This window comes from Chamaea fasciata, unplaced genomic scaffold (genome assembly GCF_029207755.1).
Source record: "Chamaea fasciata isolate MVZ Bird 193981 ecotype frontalis unplaced genomic scaffold, bChaFas1.0.hap1 SCAF_18, whole genome shotgun sequence".
In the NCBI taxonomy this organism is placed as follows: Eukaryota; Metazoa; Chordata; class Aves; order Passeriformes; family Sylviidae; genus Chamaea; species Chamaea fasciata.
The window spans coordinates 9,271,225-9,294,840 of record NW_027094103.1 but is presented as its reverse complement, the minus strand read 5'-3'; the positions used below and the strand labels follow the sequence as shown (position 1 = coordinate 9,294,840).

General features: G+C 54.3%; 1 protein-coding gene across 1 annotated transcript in view; it reads left to right on the top strand.

Annotated features, from left to right (window-relative positions):
- The window catches only part of MYO18B (myosin XVIIIB), a 54,993-nt gene extending 34,606 nt beyond the window's left edge, over positions 1-20,387 (top strand). Inside the window, exons 36-45 of the mRNA XM_066200098.1 lie at positions 75-188; positions 561-677; positions 1,374-1,457; positions 2,238-2,375; positions 3,052-3,237; positions 10,201-10,334; positions 11,268-11,309; positions 12,082-12,243; positions 17,683-18,994; positions 19,719-20,387. Coding sequence (XP_066056195.1) covers positions 75-188; positions 561-677; positions 1,374-1,457; positions 2,238-2,375; positions 3,052-3,237; positions 10,201-10,334; positions 11,268-11,309; positions 12,082-12,243; positions 17,683-18,991 — 2,286 coding nt within the window. The 3' untranslated portion in view covers positions 18,992-18,994; positions 19,719-20,387. The remainder of the gene's footprint in view (positions 1-74; positions 189-560; positions 678-1,373; positions 1,458-2,237; positions 2,376-3,051; positions 3,238-10,200; positions 10,335-11,267; positions 11,310-12,081; positions 12,244-17,682; positions 18,995-19,718) is intronic.
- Positions 20,388-23,616: the final 3,229 nt, after the last annotated feature.

Genomic DNA, 23,616 nt, shown 5'->3' with positions numbered 1-23,616 from the left:
TGTGGCACGGGGACAGCACCATCAGCACGTGGTTTCTGCTCCTTTAATGATGATCCCCTGCAACTTTTTCCCAGCTGGAAGAGAGTGAAGCAAAGTGTGCAGAGGCCCAGAGATCCCAGCAGACAGCGGCCCTGGAGCTGGAGAACCTGCACACGGAGCTGGAGACCCTCAGCAGAAGCAAGACCCTGGTGGGTTCCTGGAGATGAGGCCAGGGCAGGGCAGGTGGGAGGGCACAGTCCCACCCTGGGGCGTTTGGCAGCAACCAGCATCTGCTTATCTAAATCAGCCACTACCAGAGGGTTTAATAAATCACCTCGGAGTGTTAATTATACGAGTGTATTTACTAAATCTCCAAGGATATTTACACTAAATCACCCTGGACTGTTTGGAAACAGCAGCCCCCGGAGGGGTTTAATGGGTGGACAAAATTCCTGCGAGGGAGCAGCATCCCCTGGTCTTGCTCTGCCTCTCCAGTGGGTTGGAGGCCATTGGCAGCACATCCCAGCGGGGGTTTGGTGGGTTCCCTGTGGGATCCATGGGTCCTGTGGATCCTCCTGCAGGTGGATGAGCAGCTGTTCCAGCTGCAGCATGAGAGAGCCGACCTGCTGAAACGCATCGATGAGGACCAGGAAGACCTGAACGAGCTCATGGAAAAGCACAAGGCTCTGATCGCCCAGGTAGGAGCTGGGGCAGTATCTCCAAGCCTGGGAGGGCTCTCAGAAAGCCCTGCAAGTTGGCACAGAGCAGGTGGTGGCCCCTGGGGGTGCGCAGGGGGGTGGGGACCCCAGGACACAGATGCTGCCATGAGGAAGGGAAGGCTCATGGGGTCAACTCCTCTTACCTGCAGTTTTGGATCTTTCAAATCTTTGCCTTTAGTTTCAACACTTGGGGAATCCTGCAGCTGCTCCTCTGGGTCTTTTTTATTCTTTCTTTCACCATTCTCTCATGCAGAGCTTAAAAAGTGCAGCCAGACAGCCCTGGGGCTTTCAGTGCCATATCCAAACTATGTCAGGCTCTCCCAAAGCATTGTCCTGGGAGCTGAGGGACCCCAAAACTCCCGTGGGAGAGGGGCAGGCTGGCCAGGCTGATAATTCACAGTCTGGTGCCCCTTGTAGAGGTGATAGGGATCCAGGAGCCTGTGTTTGGAAGGGTCCCAAGGACAGAGATGACAACCTGGTTTCTGTCCTGATCCACGAACACTTGTTTCAAAAATTAGGGAAGCTGCAGTGAGTTGGGAGAATCAAGCTCCATCAGGGCAGTCCAGGAGCAGCTCACTGTCCCAGTGGCAGGAGATGCAGGCAAGAACCAGCCCTCTTTTGTGACCCCTTGGTTCTTGTCCTGCTGCTCCCACTCCAAATTTTCTGTTCCTGCAGTCGGCTACAGACATCGCTCAGATCCGGGAGCTGCAGACACAGGTGGAGGATGTGAAGAAGGAAAAGCAGAGCCTGCAGGAGAAGGTAATTCCTGCCCAGCCTGTGGCACCCCTGCTGAGGTGTAGGACGTCTTTAGGCTGGAGAAATCTTTTCCTGGTGGAATTATGGGGATTCACAGTCTGACTTCTCCCTCCTCCCCTGCTGAACTGCCGTGGCTGGGATCGGCTGACCCCGGGGCTGCCCTGGGGTGGGCACCAGCAGGGGCTGCACCCCCTCGCCTCTGTGGCTGTGCCAACCCTCCTGGAGTGATGGATTTAATTTTAAACACATGAGTAATCCCATTAAGTTAAGTGCTTTATTGGAGCATGGCTAAGCTGCCCAGGAATCAGAAGCGGGACTCGCTCCCTCCGAGGCAGAGCGGGTGGTGCTTTGGAGATAGGTTGGATAAAAGGAGACAAATTCCCGTAGTTCTAGGTCAAATTCAAAATCTGAACCCAAGCTGTGCTGGGATCACTAAAAGGGCAGTTTCCTTTGGAGGTCTCGGTGTAAGAACTGAGGAAACAGCACGGTCCAGGCAGCTTTCCACAAAGACTGTGAATTTTTACGCCTCAAAGAGTCTGTGAGAAGAGAAAAGCAAAGGAGCTCCAGACACGTGTCCCTCTGGCCAGCAGGTTCTCCATTCAAAGCCACGCATTGGTGTCAGGCCTGTGCTGTGTGGCTTTTACAGCAGGGAATTCTTTGGGAAGCCAGGGCAATGCTTGGCCGCAGTGCCCGTCACCTCAGGGGCCAGGAGCGCATGTGAGGGGCTGGGGAGGGGTTCAGCAGAGGGGCTGGGGGATGCTGAGCCAGCCCCCGCTCTCCCAGCTGCAGGCAGCCCAGGCCAGGGCAGCACAGCTGGAGCAGAGCTCGGCCGAGCGCTCCATCGTCAGCCGGCAGGAAGCGCGGATCCGGGACCTGGAGAGCCAGCTGGACTTCCAGGCCGTGCAGATGAAACGCTTTGAGGTACCCCCTGCTCACTGCTGCTGCTGCCACCAGCCCACCTGTGGGGGAAGGAGCACCTGGGGAAGGGCTGGGGGGGTCAGGTGGAGCAGCCCAGGCGGTTGGTGGCACTGCTGTCATCTCTGTGTGTGGGGATTTGTCTCGGTTTGGGAAGACGGGTGTCTGCCAGGGAAAGCTGGAGTTTCCCTTGGAATGGAGAATGTAAACCACCCCCCACCCCTTTTCCAATTACAAATTAGCAGTTAGAGACTTTCAGGCAAATATTTGGGGGATAGGAATAGCAGTTCTTTACTAGTGTGTATAACAAAGCAAACAAAGCAACAACTACTGCGTTAATAACCAAACAGTACCAAGAACCTTGAGGGCTTGGCTTCACAAAAACCCATGGCAGTTCGGTGTCCCTGCAGGACCCTCAGGGCACCAAGCTGGAACAGTGGAAAGTCCCGGGCTGGTGGCTGGAACGGCAGGATGTCCCCGGCAGGCAGGGGCAGGAACTTTCGGCCACCTCTTTGTTTTGATCAAGCGCCCTTAAGCACCCAGTACTCAGTCTCCTTAGTAACTTATGGGGAAAAAATTCTTTAGAGTAGAAAAGGAATAAACCTAACCCCCAACAGTGCTCCTGACAGCCAGCAGTGGCTTGGTGTGGAGTGGTTGCACTCACCTTCCCCTCACACCCCAGGTGCTGGTGCTGCGCCTTCGGGACAGCATCATCCAGATGGGAGAGGAGCTGGAGAAGGCGGCCGAGTCGGAGGCACGGGAGAAGGAGAACACCAGGTACTACCAGAGGAGGATGGAGGAGATGAAGGCTGACATGGACGAGCTGGTGCAGAGGGAGCTGGAGTCCAGCCGCCGGCGCATGGAGCTGGTGAGGAGGGGGTGCTCCTCCCGGAGTTTGGGTGGTCCCATGGCCACGGGGGGGTTGCTGCAGCTGGAGGTGACCCCCCATAACTTCTGGGTTGGTCTGAGGGCCCCAGAAAAGTAATTTTTGGTGTGGTCCTTTGTGTGCTCTGGTTTTGGGGATGGAGCTGTTCCCTGTGCAGGTAATCACTGGGTCCTGGGCTGCTCCTCTGGGAGGGGCAGGGAGTTGCTTTGCATTTTTCTGCAGCCCCAAACCATTGAACCAAAGCTGTCCTTGAGGATCCTCATGTTCCCTTTCTCCATGGCTGGTCTGGGAGCCTGGACAGTCACTCTGCTCCACGGTTCTTTTGTGGGAAGGAGGTGGCTTTGCCTGCCCTGCTCATAGAAATGCAGCTCACTTGGGGACACGGTTTAGTGCTGGAATTTGCAGTGCTGGGGTAGCAGTTGGACTGGATGATCTTTGAGGTATTTCCATCCTAGATGAATCTATGATTCCAAGTTGTTCAGGTCATCCCTGCAGCTCCTCATGCTGCTTCTCCTTATGTCAGGCAGAACCAGAGTGGGTGGGAAATGCCCTGGTCCTGCAGCAGCCCCCGAGTGTGGTCACAGGGCTGGGTGTGCCAGGGCTGGGTGTGCCAGGCTCAGCCCAAGCACCAGATTCTCCTGGAGCTCCTGGCTTTGCCAAACCACCCCCGTGACTGCAGCTCAGACAGTGCCAACCAGCAGCTAAACCCACTCTGAGCGAGCAGAGCCCCAGCTGGGTCTGGAGAGCGGCAAAAATAGATTCACCTTCACTTTCCAGTCCTTTTCCAGTGTCTCTTTTCATGTTGTTTCATCCAGTAATCCAAGGGAGAGCCTCGCTCCCGAGCGGTAATTGGAAGATATTGCAGTTCTGCTGGCAGCAGGGCCGAATTAGGAGCAGTTATTTTATCAATAATCTTTTAGTTAGCAATCAAGGAGATTTCAGGATTTATTCTGCCCCGAGGCTGCCAGCCTTCCCGAGGGGAATGGTGTGAATGATTCCCATTCCTCTGCCTGCACCACGGTCAGGCTTTGTCCTTGCTCGGCCAGGCTGAGCCCTGCCCAGGTCGGATTTCTCAGCCTCTGATGCTCTGCAGAGCCATGAGATGGTGGAGTGAGAGGTGGCCTGGGCATTCTGGGCTCCCTCATCCTGCTGCTTTCCCTGTGGGATTGAGGGAGCCGTGGTTGCTGTGATATTGGGTGTTTGTTGCAGCTCTGCTGGAAGGGCAGGGCTTGGAACATGGATGCTCTGGCTGTTGGGATAGGGGTGGGTTCTTTCTGCTGTGCTTTTGGGGTTGTGCCTATATTTTTAGAAGCTTTCTGAATGTTTCATATGTGAGCGACGAGTGAAGGAAGGTGCAGGAACTTCTTGGCACTCGTGTGTTCTCCCAGTTGAAGTGCGCAAAGAGGTCTGAAATGGGTTTTAGAGGCACCGCCCTCAAATAAGGCACAAAGCCCTGTGAACAGCTGAACTTGTAAGGCAGAACTCAGGGCTCTGGGTTTATCCAGACACTCAGCTATTTGGGGTTATCTGGCATCTGCGGGAGAAAGGAGCAGGTGGGCTCCCCCAGACACACCTCCCCATCCCAGCTTTTCCGTGGGGATTGTTCCATGGGAACTGGCTCCATGTGCACAGGGACTGCTGTGACATTCCTGGGAGCAGAGGCATCCCCCAGACTGTGTGTCCTCTCCAGAGCACTTAAATAAAACATGGGACAGAGCTGTGATCGAGGAGCCCGGCCGAGCTTGTCGGGAGCTTGGTGGGGAGCATCAATAGTTAATAGAAAGCCACTTATGGCTCTGCTCCTGCTAAATCCCCCATCAATTATAAATCCAGCCTGAATTATTCACTTGACATTACTTAAGTCGTGCTCTGCTCCTAACAATTTTTTTTTTTTAAATTTATTTAAATACACAGTGGTGAGGTTGTGGACTTACCACACACTGTCGAGGTTTAAAGGGAGGTGTTGAAGGGACAAATTTCTGGCAGAGACTGGGTTAAAAATCTTGTCTGGTTTCAGAGCTGCTGCCTGTATATGTAGATATATTTAGCATATATACACAATATACAAAAGAGAAGGTGTTTTGTTCTCACACCTCATATTTATCAGTGGTGGATGCACTGAAAAATCCCACGCCCCCATTCCCAGCCAGGCTTAGGGCATCTATTCCATCCTTCCTCCTTTTCCCACCCAGTTTAGGGCAGTTGGGAGGCAGCCTTGTGCCATTCAGCAGGGAATATCCAGTGAGGAGCAGGGATGAGAGCTGGCTGCCAGGCAGATGGCTCTGCCTCATGAATTTTGTAAGAAGGATGGGTTTTGAACACTTTCCAAGCATGTTTGGTAATGATGGGGGTAGGACTTGGCCCTGCTGGACTCTCTTTGCTCTGGCTGTACATCCTGGGTTTCCTCCCTGGAGCTGGAGCTCCTCTTCCAATAAAATCTGGATCCCAGCCTGCAGCAGCTCCTCATTTCTCAGCTGCTGTGCTGACACCCAGAGCTTGACAGGCCAGCCCCAGCCCCCTGGTGTCCTCAGACCACGGAAGACACTGCATCGTGGTGAGGAATGAGGGATGGATTTCCAGCTTGGAGTTAATCCTGGGGAGCTTAAACCCGAGCCCTGCTCTCTGTGTTCACGGTGTGTGCACTAACACTCATGCTTGTCCCCTACATGTGTCCCTTGGTGAGGCTGCAGTGCAGGGAAGGAGGGAACAGAGTCTGAGAAGGATGGAACAGGGGCTGGGAAGGATGGAGAAGGGCTGGGAGCAGGGATGTGGGACAAAGAGTGGCTGTCACAGTGTCTGGGACAAGGCACTGTCCGGGATTTCCCTCCTGAGGCTGCCCTTAGGGAAGGATGGTGCTGGCTGCGCTGCTGCTGGCTGAACTGCCTGCCCATCTTGGGTTTCCTGGGAGAATTCAAGCATCTGGATGAGGGCTCTGGGATGAAAACTCTGGAATGGGGTCCAGCCATGGGCAGGAGCCCCTAAGGTCTCTTCTCTTGGAGAACCAGGTGCCTTCTTGATGGAATACCTTGGGAAAAACAGAGGCTGATCCAGCTGGGATGAAGCCCTGGCTGATTGAGGCACAATCCAGGGACTTGCTGGGTCTCCTCCTGCCCCTTTGTACCCAGCACAGCTCCACTGACCCCCCCTGAGCACACCACGGGGGCTGGCGGGTGCTATCGTAAAATCAGGTTTCTTTAACGAAGCTGTGAAATTCATCAGCACAATAATTAACTAATTTTACAGAAAGCTGAAGTACAGGTGTGAAGACATGCTTCACAAGTTGTTTTTTTTTCTTTTTTTCTTTTTTTTTTTTTGTGAGATCCTCAGTGTAAATAACCTTTTTTTTTTTTTTTTTTTTTTTCTGGTTCTTTTGCTGACGGATCTTTGTGCCCAGGCCCTGCTATGGCCACGTTGTGCAACACGACACAGCCTGAACGCCAGGATTAGGGGGTTTTGCTCATTTGCAAACTTTAAAGGTTTTTTAAGGGTTTTTTTGGGGGGTTTTTTTTGGTGGGTTGGTTTTGTTTTTTGTTTTTTTGGTGTGTTTTTTTGTTTGTTTGTTGGTTTGTTTGTTTTTGTTTTGTTTTTTGGGTTTTTTTTGGTTTATTTGGTGCTTCCAGTGAACTTGAGAAGCGAACTGGGAGCTGTTTGTGCCTCCAGCCGGGAATGCCACGCTCCCACCCAGGCAAAGGCTCAGCTCCCAGCAGGGTCCCAGCAAACCCTCTGATGTCTCCGCAGCTCTTGTGTCCCCATCCCCGCCTGCTCCTGGGTCTTTCCAGCTGCTCTTCCCTTCAAGAGACAATGTCTTTGAGGAAGTGTAGCGACAATTATCATCAAAGGCATTCGGTCCTTAGAGGTGAAGGTGGGTGATGGAGGAGCCGGGAGTGAAAGCTCGGCTACTTATGCGCTAATTAGGGCTGTTGTGGTTCTGCTTTGCCATTAAAAGAGTAAATTCCTCAGGAATTCATCAGCGCCGGCGGCTGCTCGCACGCCAATTACACGGTGCTAGCCCCGTCTCACTCGAGCCTTCAGCTGCGCGAATTTTTGTCACTTCAAACTTCCCGAAAACCCGCGAGTTAACGGCTTAATTAAAAATAATAATGATGGATGAATTCTGCAGGTGCGCGCTAAGTTACTCGAAGAAAAGTGATCCAAATTGGACTAATTAGATTACACTTCACTTGAGGTGGATGGGAGCGAGCAAAGGCAGTGTTGTCACAGCAGAACCGCAAACAAAAAACACGAGGTGGTGACAAGGACGTGGTGCTGGATGCTCCGCGGTGCCGGCCGGGGAATCCTTTGGAGTCCCACGGATCGTTTCGCTGCTGGTTTTGTTTATCTCCTTTCAACTACTCTTCAAATAATTCTGAGACAAAATTAGCTGGGGAAAAAAAAAAAAAAAAGCCTGTTAAGAAAAAGAAGGTTGAGAAATCCCCTGGCATGAGGGATGTACAGAATCTCTTCCCTGGGAGCCCCTGGGCGAGGGCAGGAGTCCAGCTCCCTGGGTTTGCTGAGTGCCAGCCATCCCTGAGTGAGCTCCTGTCCCCTTGTCTTGGGGGAACCTTTAATCCAGGCTCCCTGTCAGCAGGAATCAACCTCAGCCTTCTAAAATTGTGGTTTCTGACCCACCAGCAGAGCCAGTCCTTTGCTCTGGGGCAATCTCTCCCCCAGTGTGAATGGGAGAATCCGGTTTGGAAATGTATTCAGAACCAGGCAGAACGTATATTTTATTTATTGGCGATAAAATAAACATCAGCCAGAGGTTCTGAGCTGGTCAGGCTGGTCCTGCTGTGCATGTCTGACTGGTTTGGTGGGAGCAGCCAGAGACGCTGCTGCCAAGAGGGGTTTAACAGCAGAGGATGCTCCTTTCAGCCCCTCAGCTCCAGCCGTGGTGCAGTTTGCCCAATAATATGAGTTTTCTGAACCGATGTTTTCCCCTTTATTTCTGCCCTTTTTTCTGCTCAGAGGAAACAAAAAGCCAGCCCTGCCCAGTGTGAGGGTGTCAGCTCTCGGCCCAGGGACTGCGGGAAAAGAGAAGAGCTTCTTGCATTTACATTTAGATAGAAACAACATGAGTCAAAGGTGTCCAACAGCTCCCTGGGTGCCAGGGGCCTGATGCTGGGATGGGCCTTGTCAAAATTATTCCTTTCCTTGAGACGATTGTGAGGTACGGAGAAAAACATGAGGTGTCTCCGTGGATGAGATTTGGGACAGCTGGGATGTGGGGTTGAGCAGTGTCAGCTCTATTTTCTGGCTCACGTTCAAATTACCCCTCGGGTGGGCTGTGGGTAGGGGACCCCAGGGTCACCCACAGCCCTCAGTGTCACCCTGGTGCCTTGCAGGTCCCCCCAGTGAGGCCACCAGCGTGGGTGCCACAAAGTGTGGGTGCCCAGGGATGTCCTGGGGGTGGCAGGTGGAGCCCCAGCTCAGCAGCATCACCTGGGCTGGTCCCTTTCCTCTCAGCATTCCCAGGGTCATGCAGAAGGTAGCGAGGTCAGGAGGGACCCCACCGGCCAGGGGGACCCCTCCAGCCCCCAGGACGTTCTATTTGCTGCTCCCACAGCCATCCCAGGGGATTTCTGTGTCTGTGGGTTGGGAGTGCTGGTCGGAGGATACTGTTCAGTGCCTCCCTGCTCAGCCCTGTCAACAAGAGCAGAACAGAAGATGGACTTAAATGCAGCCACTGAACTATATTTAATTTGTGCCAGAGTCTGCAGATGAGGAGCTGGGTCAAGAGAGCCTCTTATCAGCCTGTGGAAGGGCTCAGCTCTTTATCAGGCAGTGGTTTCACTCCCTGCTTCTGCAGTCCCAAATAGCTGAACACAGGCACGTAGGCACCTAGAGCTTGGGGCTCTTCTCCCCTCAGGGGTTGGTGTTTCAGCATTTGCCCTGTTCTGAGCCCCTGAGGTCCTTGATGAAACCCTTCCCTTGATGAAACAGCTCCTTTCCACCTTCTGCCCGAGCCAGGAGGGAAGTGGAGGGCTTGGAAACACCAAGTTTCAGAAAAACTTCTCAGCAGCACTGAGGTTTTCACCAATACCGGCGCATTCCTGGGAGCCGCCGTGACACCGCGCGACCCAAACGGGGCTGATTCTTTTCATGTTTTGATGAACTGAGATGCTCTTCCCCTGCGGCCCGTGTGCCTGGTGATTCCAGGCCTCCCATTATTTACTGTGACAGTGTGCCAGCTCCTGTGCCGTGGCCTGTCGCAAATCATCCCTCACCTTGTCACCGCCGATTTCACAGCTGGCAGCTTCAATCACCGTGGCTCTGCTGCTCCCTCCTCTCTGCCCTGTGATGGCCTAGGAACAGCAGGAAGGGTTCCTTCCCAGCTGGAAGGGCTTGGAATGTGATGAACATGGGTGCAGGGCAGAGTTGGTGTCTTTGGTGTGCGAGGTGGGCGATGCTGGGTCCATGGAGCCACGTGGGTTGTGTCAGATTGTAAATCCTGGGATGGTTTGGGTTGCAGGGACCTCAAAACTCATCCTGCCTTGGGCAGGGACACCTTTCACTCTCCCAGGTTGCTCCAAGCCCTGTCCACTCTGGCCTTGGGCACTTCCAGGGATGGAGCAGCCACAGCTTCTCTGGACACCCTGTGCCAGGGCCTCACCACCCTCCCAGGGAAGAATTTCTTCCTAATTTCCCATCTATCCCTGTCCTCTAGCAGTGGGCAGTCATTCCCTGTGTCCTGTCATTCCCTGTGTCCTTTCACTCCATGCTCTTATCCAAAATTCCTCCCCAGCTCTCTTGGGGCCCCTTTAAGCACTGGAAGGTGCTGGAAGATGCAGTTTATGTTCACAGGTGTCACAGGGCACGGTGCAGCTAACCAGCCCCGACAGGCCCTGGGAGCACTTGGAGCAAGGGTGGGGTGGTTTAGCAGTCACCCCACTGGCAGCTCAGGTGCCATGTCAGGTGGCAGGCCCTCACCTGGTGTCCCCTGTGCAGGAGCAGCAGCTGGCAGAGCTGGCAGAGGTGAGGCAGGTGCTGCAGGCTGACCTGGGCACCTCCATCCGCCGCATCGCAGACCTGCAGGTGGCCCTGGAGGGGCTGCGTGACAGCGACGACAGCGATGCTGAAAGGTGAGGAACAGGGGCCGGGGGGATCTGGGGGGGCTCAGCTGCTCTGTGTGGGGAAGAGGCAGCACTGGGCAATGCCAGGGTAGTTTCATCTCCTCATCCTCACGTGTTTGCGCTGTGTGAGTGAGCAAAAAGCTTTGTGTTAATGGAAGGTTTCATGGAAAGTGTCACCCTTGAAGTCACCCTGTGTGGCCTAGCCTAAAGTGAGCAAAAAGGGTGAGAATAGCCCCATTTGTACCCAGCGATGGGTTTATGGAGTGAAAATCCTGCTTTGATCATCTCCAGGAGCTGGAGGAGCCAGTGAAACTGGGTGATTGGGTGGAGGGTTTTACTAGGGGGAAAAGAAATGAGGAAAGAATTCGAGCGCATTTTTCAGGTGTTATTTTTAAAGCCCTTCAATTTTCCCCTCTGCCACGCAGCTAAAGGGGCATCATGACAAATGGAGACAAAACAGATAAATGAGATTAAAAGAAAAATAAAGCAAAAAAAGAAAAGCTGAAGGTGTGTTTGTCAGCACTTGCTCTTGCTCGGTGTGGTGATTAAACCAGGGAAGAGCGAGATAGAAACCGTGAGCTTAGACACTCACTGCTTCCCAAAAGAAGAGTGATTTCCCATGCAGCCGATGCATCAGTGGAGGTGACAAGTGTTTCCCGACAGGAACAGCAGCTGCTGCCGCGGGAGCAGCCCCGTGCTGGAGCGTTCTACTCCCTCCTTTTGCCCCGGGGTCTTGTTTGCAGCCAGGCCTGACCCGTGCGGGGAGCAGGGAAGGGTCTCCAGCCCTACTCCCTGTGGCTGTTTTGGGAGTGTTCCCCGGCTCAGCCCAGCCCCTGCCCTGGCCACAGCGGGGTGGGCGCAGTGGTTGTGGGCAGTTTTGCAGCCCGTGGTGGGTTTGGGGTCCCCAGAGCCGTGGCTGACCCTGTGCTGTGCTCCTTGCAGCGCGCGGACGGCGCGGGAGTCGCTGTGCTCCAGGAGAGACACGTGAGTGATCCCGGGAGACGATGCTGCCCAAGGACAGAGCCCGTGCCTGCTTCTGCCACAGCTCATGGGCCACCAGCTGCTGCTCTGAGGGGTCCCAAACCTGTGTCTGCTGCAGCTGCATGGGCAGGGCTCACACTGGCATCCAGATGTGCTGGCATTGTGTGCCCCACGCCCACCGACCCTCTCCTGTTCCCTGGGTGCTCTGGCTCTTATCCCCAGGGATGCTTCCACTCCTCTGGGCTGTGCTTTGAGAGATGATCCGTGGCTTTGAAGGAAAACTGGGATCCTAAAGGATTTCCTCCACTACACCTGGTCCGGGGGCTCCTGGTGGCTGGGCTGGGGAAGCTCTGGCTCTGGGGGAGCCCAGGGGTGCACAGGGCCCAGTGGGGTACCCAGGGTGACAGCAGCTCTGTCACTGCAGTTCCAGCCCTGGGGAAGTTCTGGGGTGTGTAGGGCTCTATGGGGTGCCTGGGGTCACGCTGGCTCTGTCACTGCAGCTCCAGCCCCAGGTACAGCAGGGTTTTCCTGCCCAAGGTCTACAGGAAATAGTTGAGGAAATAATGAACGGCAGCAACAATGGCACAAGGACCAGGCTGCCTGGAAAGGTTTCTTTTCTCTGTGCTGGTGCCACAAACCAGCCTGAACAGTGCACACCAGCTGGAGCTGGTGTGGTGGAGGTGTGAGGACTCCCTGCTCCGTGTCACCATCACAGTGACCCACAACCCTTCCTGCCTGCACCTGCAGAGCTGACAGGTCTCTCCTGTCCCCTCAGGGATGCCTGCTCCAGTGTTGGCTCTGTGCTCAGCCTGGAGCCTGCAGAGAGTGTCAAATCCTGGCCGAGTTCTTCCACGGGCTGGACATCCCTGGCCAGCGCCAGCGTGGCTGGGAGCATCTCAGCACCTTCCATCGGCAGCCGCAGCACCCAGAGCCTCAGGTAAGGGACCCCTAGCCCATCCTGGGTGTCCTGGGGGGTGCTGAGATGTGGGAGATCCCTCTGGGCTCTCTTGGGATGTACAGAGCAGAGCTCAGCGGGACCTGTGGTGTTAAAAGGTCAAAACATCAAATCAAGGAAGGCAGTCGCTGCCACGCCATGATCAGTGAAACACCAGATGAAAGTCACCACATCAAAAACATGCTTCAAGCAGGAAAATATCCCTTGATGTATTCTCGGGAGATAATTTAAAGAGGCAATGCAGCCTATTTGAGGATTTGTATGCCATATGCTTGCTGAGGGAGAGGGATGCATTTCTACCCTTCTAATATCAAATTTGTTAATTTTTGATGGTGATGGTGACGGGCTGGAGAGGGGCCCAAGCACCTGCACAGCCCAAATGTCCCTGCTTTGCTCTCTGGATGCCCAGGTGCCCATCCTGAGTTGGTGCCCATCAGAGGGACCTCCCAGTCCAGAGAAAAACCCCATTTCTGGGTCACTGAGAAACAGGTTCTTTGTGTTCCATGTGTGAAACAGTCACATGGGCTGAGTCTGGAAAAGCTCTGTAAATCAGGGTCTGGGGTGCATTGTGGAGGGAGGTGGTGAGGATGGAGGAGGGTGTCAGATCCCCTTGGAGGTCTGTGAGGGCAGAGATGGAGCAGGGATGGACTCCTGGGGCAGGGAGCAGACTGGGCTCCAGAGAGCATCATCCCCCTGTAGGGAAGGTGTAAAAGGTGCCAACCATCCCAAGTCAGGATGGGCAGGGCTGGCAGTGCCCCTGCTTGCAGCCCCTGTGATTTGGGGCCTCCCCACCCCGCTGCTTTCCCACGGATGGTGTCTCAGGACATGCATCACTATTTTGCCAGTTTTTCTCCCCATAACCAGGGCAGGTGACAGGCTGAGGCTGGGCAGAGCTCACTGCAGCTCCCACCTGTTCCCTGCCAGTGTGTAGGTAGATGCTGTAAGGTGTCAGAATTTGTCAGGATTGTGGAGCACCGTTTCACTGCAGATAATTAGTAATTATCTCCCTGCTCTGATTCTGGCGAGGTCTGTCCCCACGGCCCCCACCTGCCTTGTACAGGAGAGTCACTGTTGTCAGAACTGAAGTTCTGGAGAGCAATTCCCTGGCAGGAAACACCCTGGGTGGGCTGGAGCAGTTTGGGGAGGTACAAGGCAGACTTTAAGAGCAGTCAGGCAGGGAAGACACCTGTGGGGAGGTCACAGAATCCTGGAATGGTTTGGGTTGTAAGGGACCTTAAAGATCATCTCATTCCAACTCCAGGGACACCTTCCACAGACCAGTGATGAGTGGGAGCCCTGATAGCAGTTGGCTGGTCTCACTGGGACCCTGCACAATAAATAAGGTTCTTCCTAAGTGCTGCTGAGGAGTCTTTGCTCCTTATGACCCAACTCTGATCATTAATGAATGGCATTGTGGCTAATACCTTATTTCTGAGCTGAAACACGTTTGATTTATAGTAAAAGATATGCAGGCTTTCAGGTTTGACACTGGGAGGAATTTCCTCATGGAAAGGGTGGTCAGGTCTTGGAAAGGGTTGCCCAGAGAGGTTTGGAACCCCCATCCCTGGAAGTGTCTCAGGAATGTGGCACTCAGTGCTCTGGACGGGGTGACAAGGTGGGGATTTGTCACAGGTTGGACTGGATGGTCCTGGATTCCTTTCCAGCCTCAGTGATTCTGGGATTCTGGGGTTTGCTGGGCTGCCTGTGGCCCTTGTGAAAAGCAAATTTTCCTGAACCCTGGCCACAGTGTGACCATCACCCTCTGTCCTGGGGCTTGTGAAGGGACAAATTGCAAATGCTGATGTGGGAGCTGTGTTTGGCTGCAGCTCATCTAAGATGGAAATAGAGCGAGGAGGGGATGAAATGCAAACAAACAGGAGACGAGAGTGGAGGTAATAAAAATGAGATCAGGGAAACGAGCTCTTCCTTATTAAGATTCCTTTGTCTTACACAAGCTCCCAGTAATGAAAAACGAGCCCTGCTCGTGTTGGCTGCCCAGCACCACATCTGGGGTGTTTGCTGAACAAACAGCTGCCAAGAGCCAGAGCAGAGCGAGGAGCTCTTATCACCCGTGTGCTTACAGGAGGGAGAGATTTGATTAACGTTTCCTTTAATTCTCTGCCATTTAAATGCCTGTACAAATGCTGGCCAGCAGACCTAAGCCTCCATAAATATGACACAGTGCAGGGTTGGAATAAATATGATTTTTTTTTTTTTATTAAGAAGCCAATTTAAAAGTTTGTATATTTATTCTTCCCCTTTCCAGGCAGGTCAGTGTTGTGCTGTGAAGGGGGGTTTTCCAGAGGTGCCGTAAGGGAGTGGATCCACAGCCCAGGATCTGCCTCTCCATCCTGCACCCTGCAGGATTGTGGCATCCACAGCCCTGGCATCACCCTGGGATCACCCTGACAGCAATTCCCCTCCCACCTTGGTTCACAAAACCAAGAGCCCTGGTCCCAAGGCTGCCGGGGATCCGACACGTTTATTTTTAACCACGGTTGTGTCAAAAGCAAATCATTACGTGGGAAAACTGGGAGCTCTTGTGTAGATGACGGTGTGACAAGAAAATCCTCTCCTGACAGAAATGAGGCCAATGTCTCTTCCCTCCCTGAAATGGAGCTGTCTTGGCTTTATTTATGAGCTCCCAGGAAAAGCATCCCAGCCACACTTTCAGCCCTGGTCATGTGTTGCAAAGCATGTGTGGATTTTATTGTATAAATGGTTTCAACTGGTATAATTGTAATCATGCTAATTGCTATGTAATCTTCACTAATTATTGTTGTATGTCATTTGGTTTGGTGTGAATGGCAGATTGCAGAGCTCTCTTGGCTTCCAGGCGCCTCCCGGGCTCGGCATCTTTTGCCTTTTGCTGGGAAAATCCTCTTCCCTGAGGGTGATGGAGGAGCAGGGCCCTGCTCAGGGCTGGAGGGGCTCATGGTCCTTCCTCCTGCGGCATCCCCTTCCTTTGGGGCTGCCTGTGACTTCCTGGGGGCATTCCAAGCCCTGGGAATTCGTGCTGTCACAGCAGCCATTTGCCAGTGATCTATGGATGAGCAGAGGATGCCGCAGGATGGGGCGTGACCGTCTGGCTCTTGTGTCCTGCCTTGTGAGGAGGATGAGGATGAGGGAGGAAGACTAGCCATGATTTTGGAGGGGATTTTGGTAGGCATAAGGGAATAGTAAAAGAAACAAATCATGGAATGGTCGGGGTGGGAAGGAACCTTCAAAATCATCCAGTCCCACCCCACTGCCATGGGCAGGGGCATCTTCCACTATCCCAGCTTGCTCTGAGCTCTGTCCAGCCCGGCCTTGGACACTTCCAGGGATCCAGGGGCAGCCCCAGCTTCTCTAGGTACTCTGTGGCAGGGCCTCCCCACCCTCACAGGGAAGGATTCCTTCCTGAAATCCCATCCAGCTCTGCCTCTGGCAGTTTAATGGGTGCAGAAAATGGGAACTGTTGGGAAAGACAAGGATGCATGGAGCAGTCTTAGCCTTTGGCTGGAAACCAGGGCATGGAGAGTGTGAGGTCCCTGCACGGACTCCGGGGCTGTGTGGCCCTTGCCAGCCATAGAAGCTGGAACAATCCCACCTTTGCAGCTTTCACTCCATTTCAGACTCCAAAGGTTTTCATAAAAGCAGTAGCTGCCCGTCATGCTGAACAGGACAAGAAATAAAGCGTGTTCAGTCCTTGTTCACAGCCCATTAGTGGTTCTCACCTCTCCACTCACTTTTATCTCAGCCGAAAAACCCTGATGCTGGTGTTTAATTTATGAAAGCCATTCATGCAGCACACAGGTTACAATATTATTTGGAAACGTGCAGAATGAATGGAGCAATTTCTGCACAAAACCTCACCGAAGGATTACACCAGCCATTTAAGTAAGATGCAGTTCAGGATCCTAAAAATCCAGCATTATTGAAATGTCTCAGACTATTCATCAGCTGCAGTGCTTCGGCAGCATCAGCACGGGATGGCCCTGAAGGGTGCAGGGATTCAGGGAGATGAAATCTCTGGTTAATTCCTTTTGTGTTGAATAATCAGATGATTTAGGCTGGTTTAATGAGCAGGGAAAGGCTCCTGGTGGGTACCAGGACAGGAGGGCACCTCTGCCCTGGGCTGTGCCAGTGGGTGCCGGGAGGCTGGAGTGCTCCACTCCCTTCCCTTCTGCACTCACGCATTTCCCAGCTCTGGAGTTTGTCTCCAGCTCGTCTTGGCATGTAAATTATTTCACGGGTCAGCAGAGCCTGGTCCGAGCTTCCCGCTCTGTGCTGGGATTATCCGCCCCCGCCCCATTCCCATGGCAACAGCGGCATTCCCAGGGCAGGAAGCTTCATTACGGCCACGAACAACTTGAGCGCTGCTCCCTCCCAGAGATGGGTTTGTTTGCTTGGGTTCTGCTGCTTTGCTCTGCCCTGTTCCTTGTTTTTTCTTTCCCCTTTTCTTTCCCAAATTCACATCCCAGCAGATTTTCCAGTTGGGTCAGTCCTGGGTTCCCTTGGCTGAGCAGGGATGGGGTACCTGGAGTGGGTCCAGCTGCCAGTGAGCAAATGTAGGTGCTTGGAGGGGGTCATAAAGTGTCCCATCAGGGGCTTAGTGACACCAGTGACCCCAAACCCAGTGCAGTCCCCCAATCTCTGTACATCAGCTGCACAGAGACAGCCTGGCTGGGGCTCCTGGTGTGGATCCTCAGGGCTGAGCAGAGGTGGATCCCATCCCAAAGTTTCAGAAGTTTTCTGAAACTTCGGTGGGAGCAGCCAGAGACGCTGGTGCCAAGAGGGTTTTAACAGCAGAGAATGCTCCTTTCAGCCCCTCAGCGCCAGCCATGATGCAGTTTGTCCAATAATATGAGTTTTCTGAACTGATATATTTTCCCCTTTATTTCTCCACTTTTTTCCCCTTCCTGCACCAGCCCTTGTCCGGGATGTGGTCCTGTCTGGCCATCCCTCCTCACTGTGCAGCCCCTGCCCAGGTGTTGCAGGGCTCCTGCAGTTCAGAACTCTTTGAGCAGCAGCCTGGGTGAAACATGCCCAGCAATAACACTGAGATGTGTCGGGGGTGCGCTGCGAGTTGGTTTCATAAAATTTTAGTGAATAATCTTTGGCTTTGACAGAAATAAAATAAATCCTACATATTGCTGTAATCTGTCAAGAAAAAGGATATTTGGAGGTAAGTGCTGGCTTGGCAGAGCCAAAGCTGGTCACGCCACATGCTCTACACCAGGAATTATCCGGGCTGGCTGACCTGGGCTTGTTTAAGATAAAATCCTTGGGCATTGCCCAACTGCTGGATGCAGCAATGAGTTTATCCCGAGACTCCCATGGCAATGCTGGCTTTTCCCTGCTCAGCCTCGTCCTTGCTGAATGACATCCCTGTCACTGGGAATCCCAGAGTCTAAACTAACACGGGTTTCTGTCGTTCAGGGTGAGCAGAGACACCAAGGACCCCGCCCTGAGCCGGCCGCTGTCCTCCCGCAGCTCCGCCCGGCCCGGCGAGGCTGTGGACCCAGGGAGGACGGCGAGTCCCCTGCTGGCAGCCAGAAGACGGGAATATGGAAAACCTCTGGCAGAAGAAGAGGAGCTGGAGAGCCCCAAGAAGCCCGTGGATAGGACAGGAGAGACGTCCCCGTCGGTGCTGCGGCGCGGCGGCTCCCCGGCTGCGGACAGGCGGTTCCCCAGCGCGGTGTCCCCGCCGGTGCCCAGCAGGAGGAGGCTCTCGGTGGCCTCGGGGCCGGTCTCAGTGGCCTCGGGACCGGTGCCCAGCTCTGCTGCCCTGTCTGAGTATGTGGAGGAGCTGCGGAGGCAACGGGGAGCGGAGCGGGAGCCGGGGCTGCCGGCTCTGGGGGACACCTCTCCCCTCCCCATTTACCGCACCACCGGCGCCGCTGCCCTGCGGCGCTCCAGGGCTGTCCCAGCGGCCGAGGAGCCCCCGGGGAGGCTGGAGGGGGATCAAGCAGGGGAAGGGGAAGGAGCAGGTGTCAGCCTCACACGTTCCTCCAGCCTGCGGAGCATGGCCTCGGAGCCGGCTGAGCCGCCACGTTCCCCAGTGCTGAAAAAGGCATCGAAATTCGGCTCCTACGACTCGCTCCTGCCGGTCCTCGACGGCTCCGGCCGCCGGCCGAGCTCCCCGGCTGCCAGCGCGGAGGTGCCGCGGCTGAGCTCCTGGAGGAGCTGCCTGGAGCCATCGCTGGAGGATGTGGAGCTGGGGAAGGAGCCGGAGGGGTTCCTGAGCTCCCTGTCCAGCGATGGGCTGGGCGAGGGGAAGGGGAGCGACCCCTTCAGCTGGCGGATACCCACCCTCAACTACGAGAGGAGAACCAAGGTCGACTTCGACGATTTCCTGCCGGCCATCCGCAAGTCCCGCTCGGCCAGCAGCCTGGCCAAGCCCCGCAGGGACAGGAGGGACGGCCACCGGCCCCTCACTGTGCGCTTCGAGGATGAGGCCATAGCGGGCAGCCTGGAGTCCTCTGACACCAAGGGCATGGCCAAGGGCAGCCCAGCCCCCCGGGAAGAGCTCGGGGAATTCTCTGACTCCTCCTCATCCTCTGGCTCCCACCTCTCCTCCCGGAGCGCCGACAGCATCAAGCGGCGGCCGCAGGCGCCAAGAGGGGATGGGGAGGGCGCCAGCGGCAGGGCCGGCAGCCAGGGCAGCGGGATGAGCCGCCGAGCCGAGGCCGAAGGCAAGGAGGATGATGTCAGCAGCATCATGAGGAAGTACCTGGGCAAAGACTAAAAGGTAACTGCTGCTGAGCCACTGATGGCACGTGGGGACACGTTTGGGATGCTGGCCCTGAGCTGCCACCCCTCCTCTGTGCCTGTGCTGATGCTGGGGTACCTCAGGACAGCAGGAGTCCCCATGCTCCTCCTGGCATGTCAGAGCATTCCAGGGCTGCCAGGGTTGTCCCTCAGGGTGAGTGGCACTGGGGCTGGTCCCCCTTACCTTTGCAGCTTCAGAGCTGCAATGATGAGAGCCCCAGATCTGTCCTCAGCACCAGCTCAGAATTCACTGGGGTTTCCAAAAACAGCATCCCTCAGCTCCCACCGCTGGCAGACTCATCCCCCCAAGGCCCTTGAGTGCTCCCTCCTCAGGGGCTCAAGTCTCTTTTGGTGATTACAAATCAGCTCGGGCTGGATGCTGGGGGTTCCCTCTTGGGAGGATGGGGCTCCTGACTGGCCCAGACATCCTTCCCCCAGTCATCAACAGCCTCCAACACCCACAATGATGGCATGTCAGGATTGCAACTGACACTTGGAGAATTAGGATTTATTGCTGCAATCCAGGTTTGAAAGCAGAGTCCCTAATGAATGCGCCACAACTGTAATTAAGTGTTTAAAATAGATTAGAAAAACATTTTGTAAAACCATTGCCTTTAGAGTAACTTATTGGATGTCAAGCTGTGACCAAATTGACTAAGCCAACACACGAAGGGAGCGCGTGTTAATAAAACATTTCTTTCCAGGAAGCAAATTTGCATAATGCAACGTCCCGCTTTCTGCAGGATTTGTTTCCATCAAGCTCAGCAGCTGGCCCCGACCCGCAGTGACGAGGAGCCGCGTTGGACACACGGCTCCCCTGCTCCTGGCAGAACCACCTCACGTGAGCAGAGACTGAAAATGGCTTCACAAAAGTCGTGGGATGGTTCTACAAACTTTTTTGGTCTTGGACACACCGTGCTTTCCTAACGCTCCTGCCCCGTTTCCCAGCTTTGCTCAAGGCCAGCCGCGGGGACAAGGACTTTCCTGTTCTCCTGCAGTTGTTTGACTTGGGAGTTGGTGCTTTAATTAAAACCCAGCGGCTGCCACAGGTGCTGAGGATGTGCCATGGCCTGGGAAAGGCCACTCTGAGAGGAGCTGGAGGGACACCAAACCCCTCCTTTGTAACCCAGAGCTGCAGCCCAGGTGTCTCATCCCACGTTGCGCTGCTCAAAAATCAGCTGATCTTTGAGGATGCTCGTGGGTCTCAGTGTGACACCCAGCAACAGCAGAGCTCCAAAGCTTTTATAATTCCACAGGTATTTGAAGATGCATCCATCTGTGCTTCCATGGCTCCAGCCTGTGGGGGACACCTGGGCACATCCCAGTGGCATGCAAGGCACAAGGTGTGGGGGCAATGGGGGGCTCTATTTAATGTCTGCTTGGTTTTTACACAATAAAATATTTGCTTCTTTGACACACAGGTCCCTTCTTGTTATTCCTTTCCCTACAGTGGGAGCAGGAAGTGGTGCAGTGCAGGGCTGAGCACGTCCTCCCACAAAAAAATCTCTTTTCTCAGCCTCACCCTTCTTTCCTAGAAGAGATCCAAACTTATTCCTTGAACAGAGGTTCGGGGAAAAAGGATTTAAATCCATGCACAAATCGATCCTCTCCATTAGGGATTTCCAAGTCATTTGCTTGGCTGGGAAATTTGCACAAAGTCCAGGGACCAGCCCCCCGGGACAGCCACAGGGCAATGGCAGCTTGAAAGGCCGATTGGGCACTGTTCAGCATTTTGTTTTGACTGTTGGATCCTTCACCTTCACTTCTAATACAAAGCAAAGCCTTGCAGCGAGCAGCATTTTCCTTGTCAGCGATGGATGAGGAGCCTGGGGATGAGGGCTCACATCAGCACTTTGCTGGGCCTCCTGTCAGCAATTCCCAGCAATTCCTGGGTCCTGGCAGCTCCGCAGGGCCAGCAGCCTGGCAGCAGGCAGCTCTGCTCAGGGTGACATTCCCTGTGCTCCCACGTGTCCCCTCTCGCGACGTGCGCCTCATGCAAGAAGGCAGCAAGATGAAGAAATTGCCTCTAATTAGTTTTTAAATCGGTCTCTTTTTTTTTTTTTTTTAATGATTCTGCTATTTCTGGGAGGAGAAAAAAAAATAAAAAAGCAAGTGCTTTTTCTCTTTGCAAGTGAGTATTGCTCCCCAGAGGGATTTCATAGAACCAGGGAATCACAGAAGGGTTTGGGTGGGAAGGGACCTTAAAAATCATCCTGTTCCTCCCCCTGCCATGGGCAGGAAAGTCTTCCACTATCCCAGGTTGTGCTCCAAGCCCTGTCCAACCTGGCCTTGGACACTTCCAGGGATCCAGGGGCAGCCACAGCTTCTCTGGGCACCCTGTGCCAGGGCCTCACCACCCTCCCAGGGGAGGATTCCCTTCCAATATTCCATCTAACCCTGCCGTCTGGCAGTGGGAAGCCATTACCTCTGTCCTGTCACTCCAAGCCCTTGTCCCCAGTCTCTCTCCAGCTCTCCTGGAGTCCCTTTTGGCACTGGAAGGGGCTCTGAGCTCTCCCTGGAGCCTTCCCTTCTCCAGGTGAACACCCCCAGCTCCTCCATCCTGCCTCCTTGGCAGAGGGCTCCAGCTCTCGGGACTCTGATCTGCTCCAAGCCAGCTGGTGGCACTGAGGGGAGGGACAGCAGTGGCACCTGGAGGAGGGACACCCAGGACCAGGAATCCAGTGCTGCCCCACCTTCGGCCTCTGAAATCCGACCTACAACCACCACTGGCCGAGGTGTCGCTTTGCAGCTCGTTTTTAATCTAATCTCCAAACGTGACACAAATTGCTCATTATTTGTGGCTGTAGCAAAATGATTCTTTTGACACAAAGCCTTTGATTTGGAATTACTACAGCTTTGGGTTTGCTGGAAATTAAGCTGTTCCTATTTCAACTTGCAGGAGAAAAGCAGATTTGTGTGTAATACGCTGACTTCTTTCTTTTCCTTGTGCTTTGCAGGACACAAAGGAAATTGCTCTGTCACTTGGAATGGCTGTGCACATCCTTTAATGACAAACCAGGACAAAACGATGCTTGGCCTGGAGCGTTTCAGGCTGAGTCCAGAGTATTGTTTGCCCTTGGAGCAGCCAGAGAGCAAAGCTCATGGATGGTGAGACCGAGCCATCCATCAGCGCTGGCTGGTGGAAAACACAGCACAGGAAGGAAAGCTTTGGCTCCCTGCTCCCCCCGGGATGCTCAGGAGACACAAAACTGATGGCTGAGCCAGCCAGGAGCAGGATCACAGCCATTTATAGCCTGGAGTGGGAGGACAGGAGTTATTCCTTTTGCCCCTGTGTTTTAGCACATTCACCTGCTTTCAGCACAAGAGCTTTGGCCTGTGCTGCTGGCACGGATGGTGCTCATGGGGAGGGAAGTGTGGAGGCTCCGTGTCACCCCTGGAGAAGGGAGAGTGCTGCCAGTCAGCTGGGATCCTTCACCCCAGTGCACCTCGGAGCTGGGATCAGCAGGAATGTGAGGGTAAAGCCCCTGGAGCCCAGCACCCCTGTGCCCATATCCCTCCCTCTCCAGGAGGGGCAGACCCTGGCAAAGGGAAACATCTCCACATCAAATGTGAAAGCATCAAGCAACGAGACTGCGAAGTCTCTAATTAGCATAATTAAAGCATGCTCTTTTCTTCTACTGGCTGTGCCTGTGGAAAGGCTTCCTCAGAGGAGTGATCTCTAAGAGCTCCTTCTTTGTATGATGCCCATCACTCAGGATTGAGTGTCCAGAGCCATCCTGCAGCACTCCTGGAGCCGGGACCAGCTGCTCTACTGCTGGCAGAGCTTCCTTTGGCTCGTCACATCCATCTCTCATGGAGAATCCAGTGGCAGCATGGGTGAGCTGGGCAGGCTCGGGTGCAATTCCCAACCCCTGCTGAGGTGGGTACCAGGGCTGGAGACCTCCCTGGTCTCCCCACCACCCCCCTGAACCACGGCACCTTTGCAGGAGCTGAGAGTCGAGGAGATCATAGAATTCCTGAGTTGGAAGGGACCCACAGGGATCATTGATCCAGCTCCTGGTCCTGTACCAGACCACCCCAAAAATCCCACCATGTGCCTGAGGAGCTCTGTGGCCTCCTCCAATGCTCTCAGAGCAATCAGGGGACTCCATTTACTGCACTTCTGAATGGTTAGCTCAGTCTGTGAGCCTCTTTTCCAACAATTAAGCTGTTTTTCCCAGCACCTGTATCTGTGAACCCTTGGCATTGACTCCTAACTCTGATCGAGGGAAGCACCCAGAGCTGCACATCCTCACCTGGCAGAGCAGCCAGGGTTGTCCTGATGGGTTGGTGGCTCTGGCAGAAGGATGGGGACTTGGGACCCCCACCTCTCCTGCACCATGTTCAGCTCCTGCCCACTCTGACAGGATTCAATTTCACGGCATTTGGATGCAGTGAGTTAATTCCCGATTGTTGCCATGCATGGAGCCTCTCTGCCATTAAATGTGTCCCTTCCAAAAGGGAGATAGAATTGAAATTTTTCTTCCTTGGGGTGGTTCAGCAGGCGTGGCAGCCCCTCCCTGCCCTGCTCACTGTTTGCTGCTGTGGCTGGGCTCCAGCAGTGGCCAAGCCCACTCCCAGCACAGTGACATCCAGATGGGT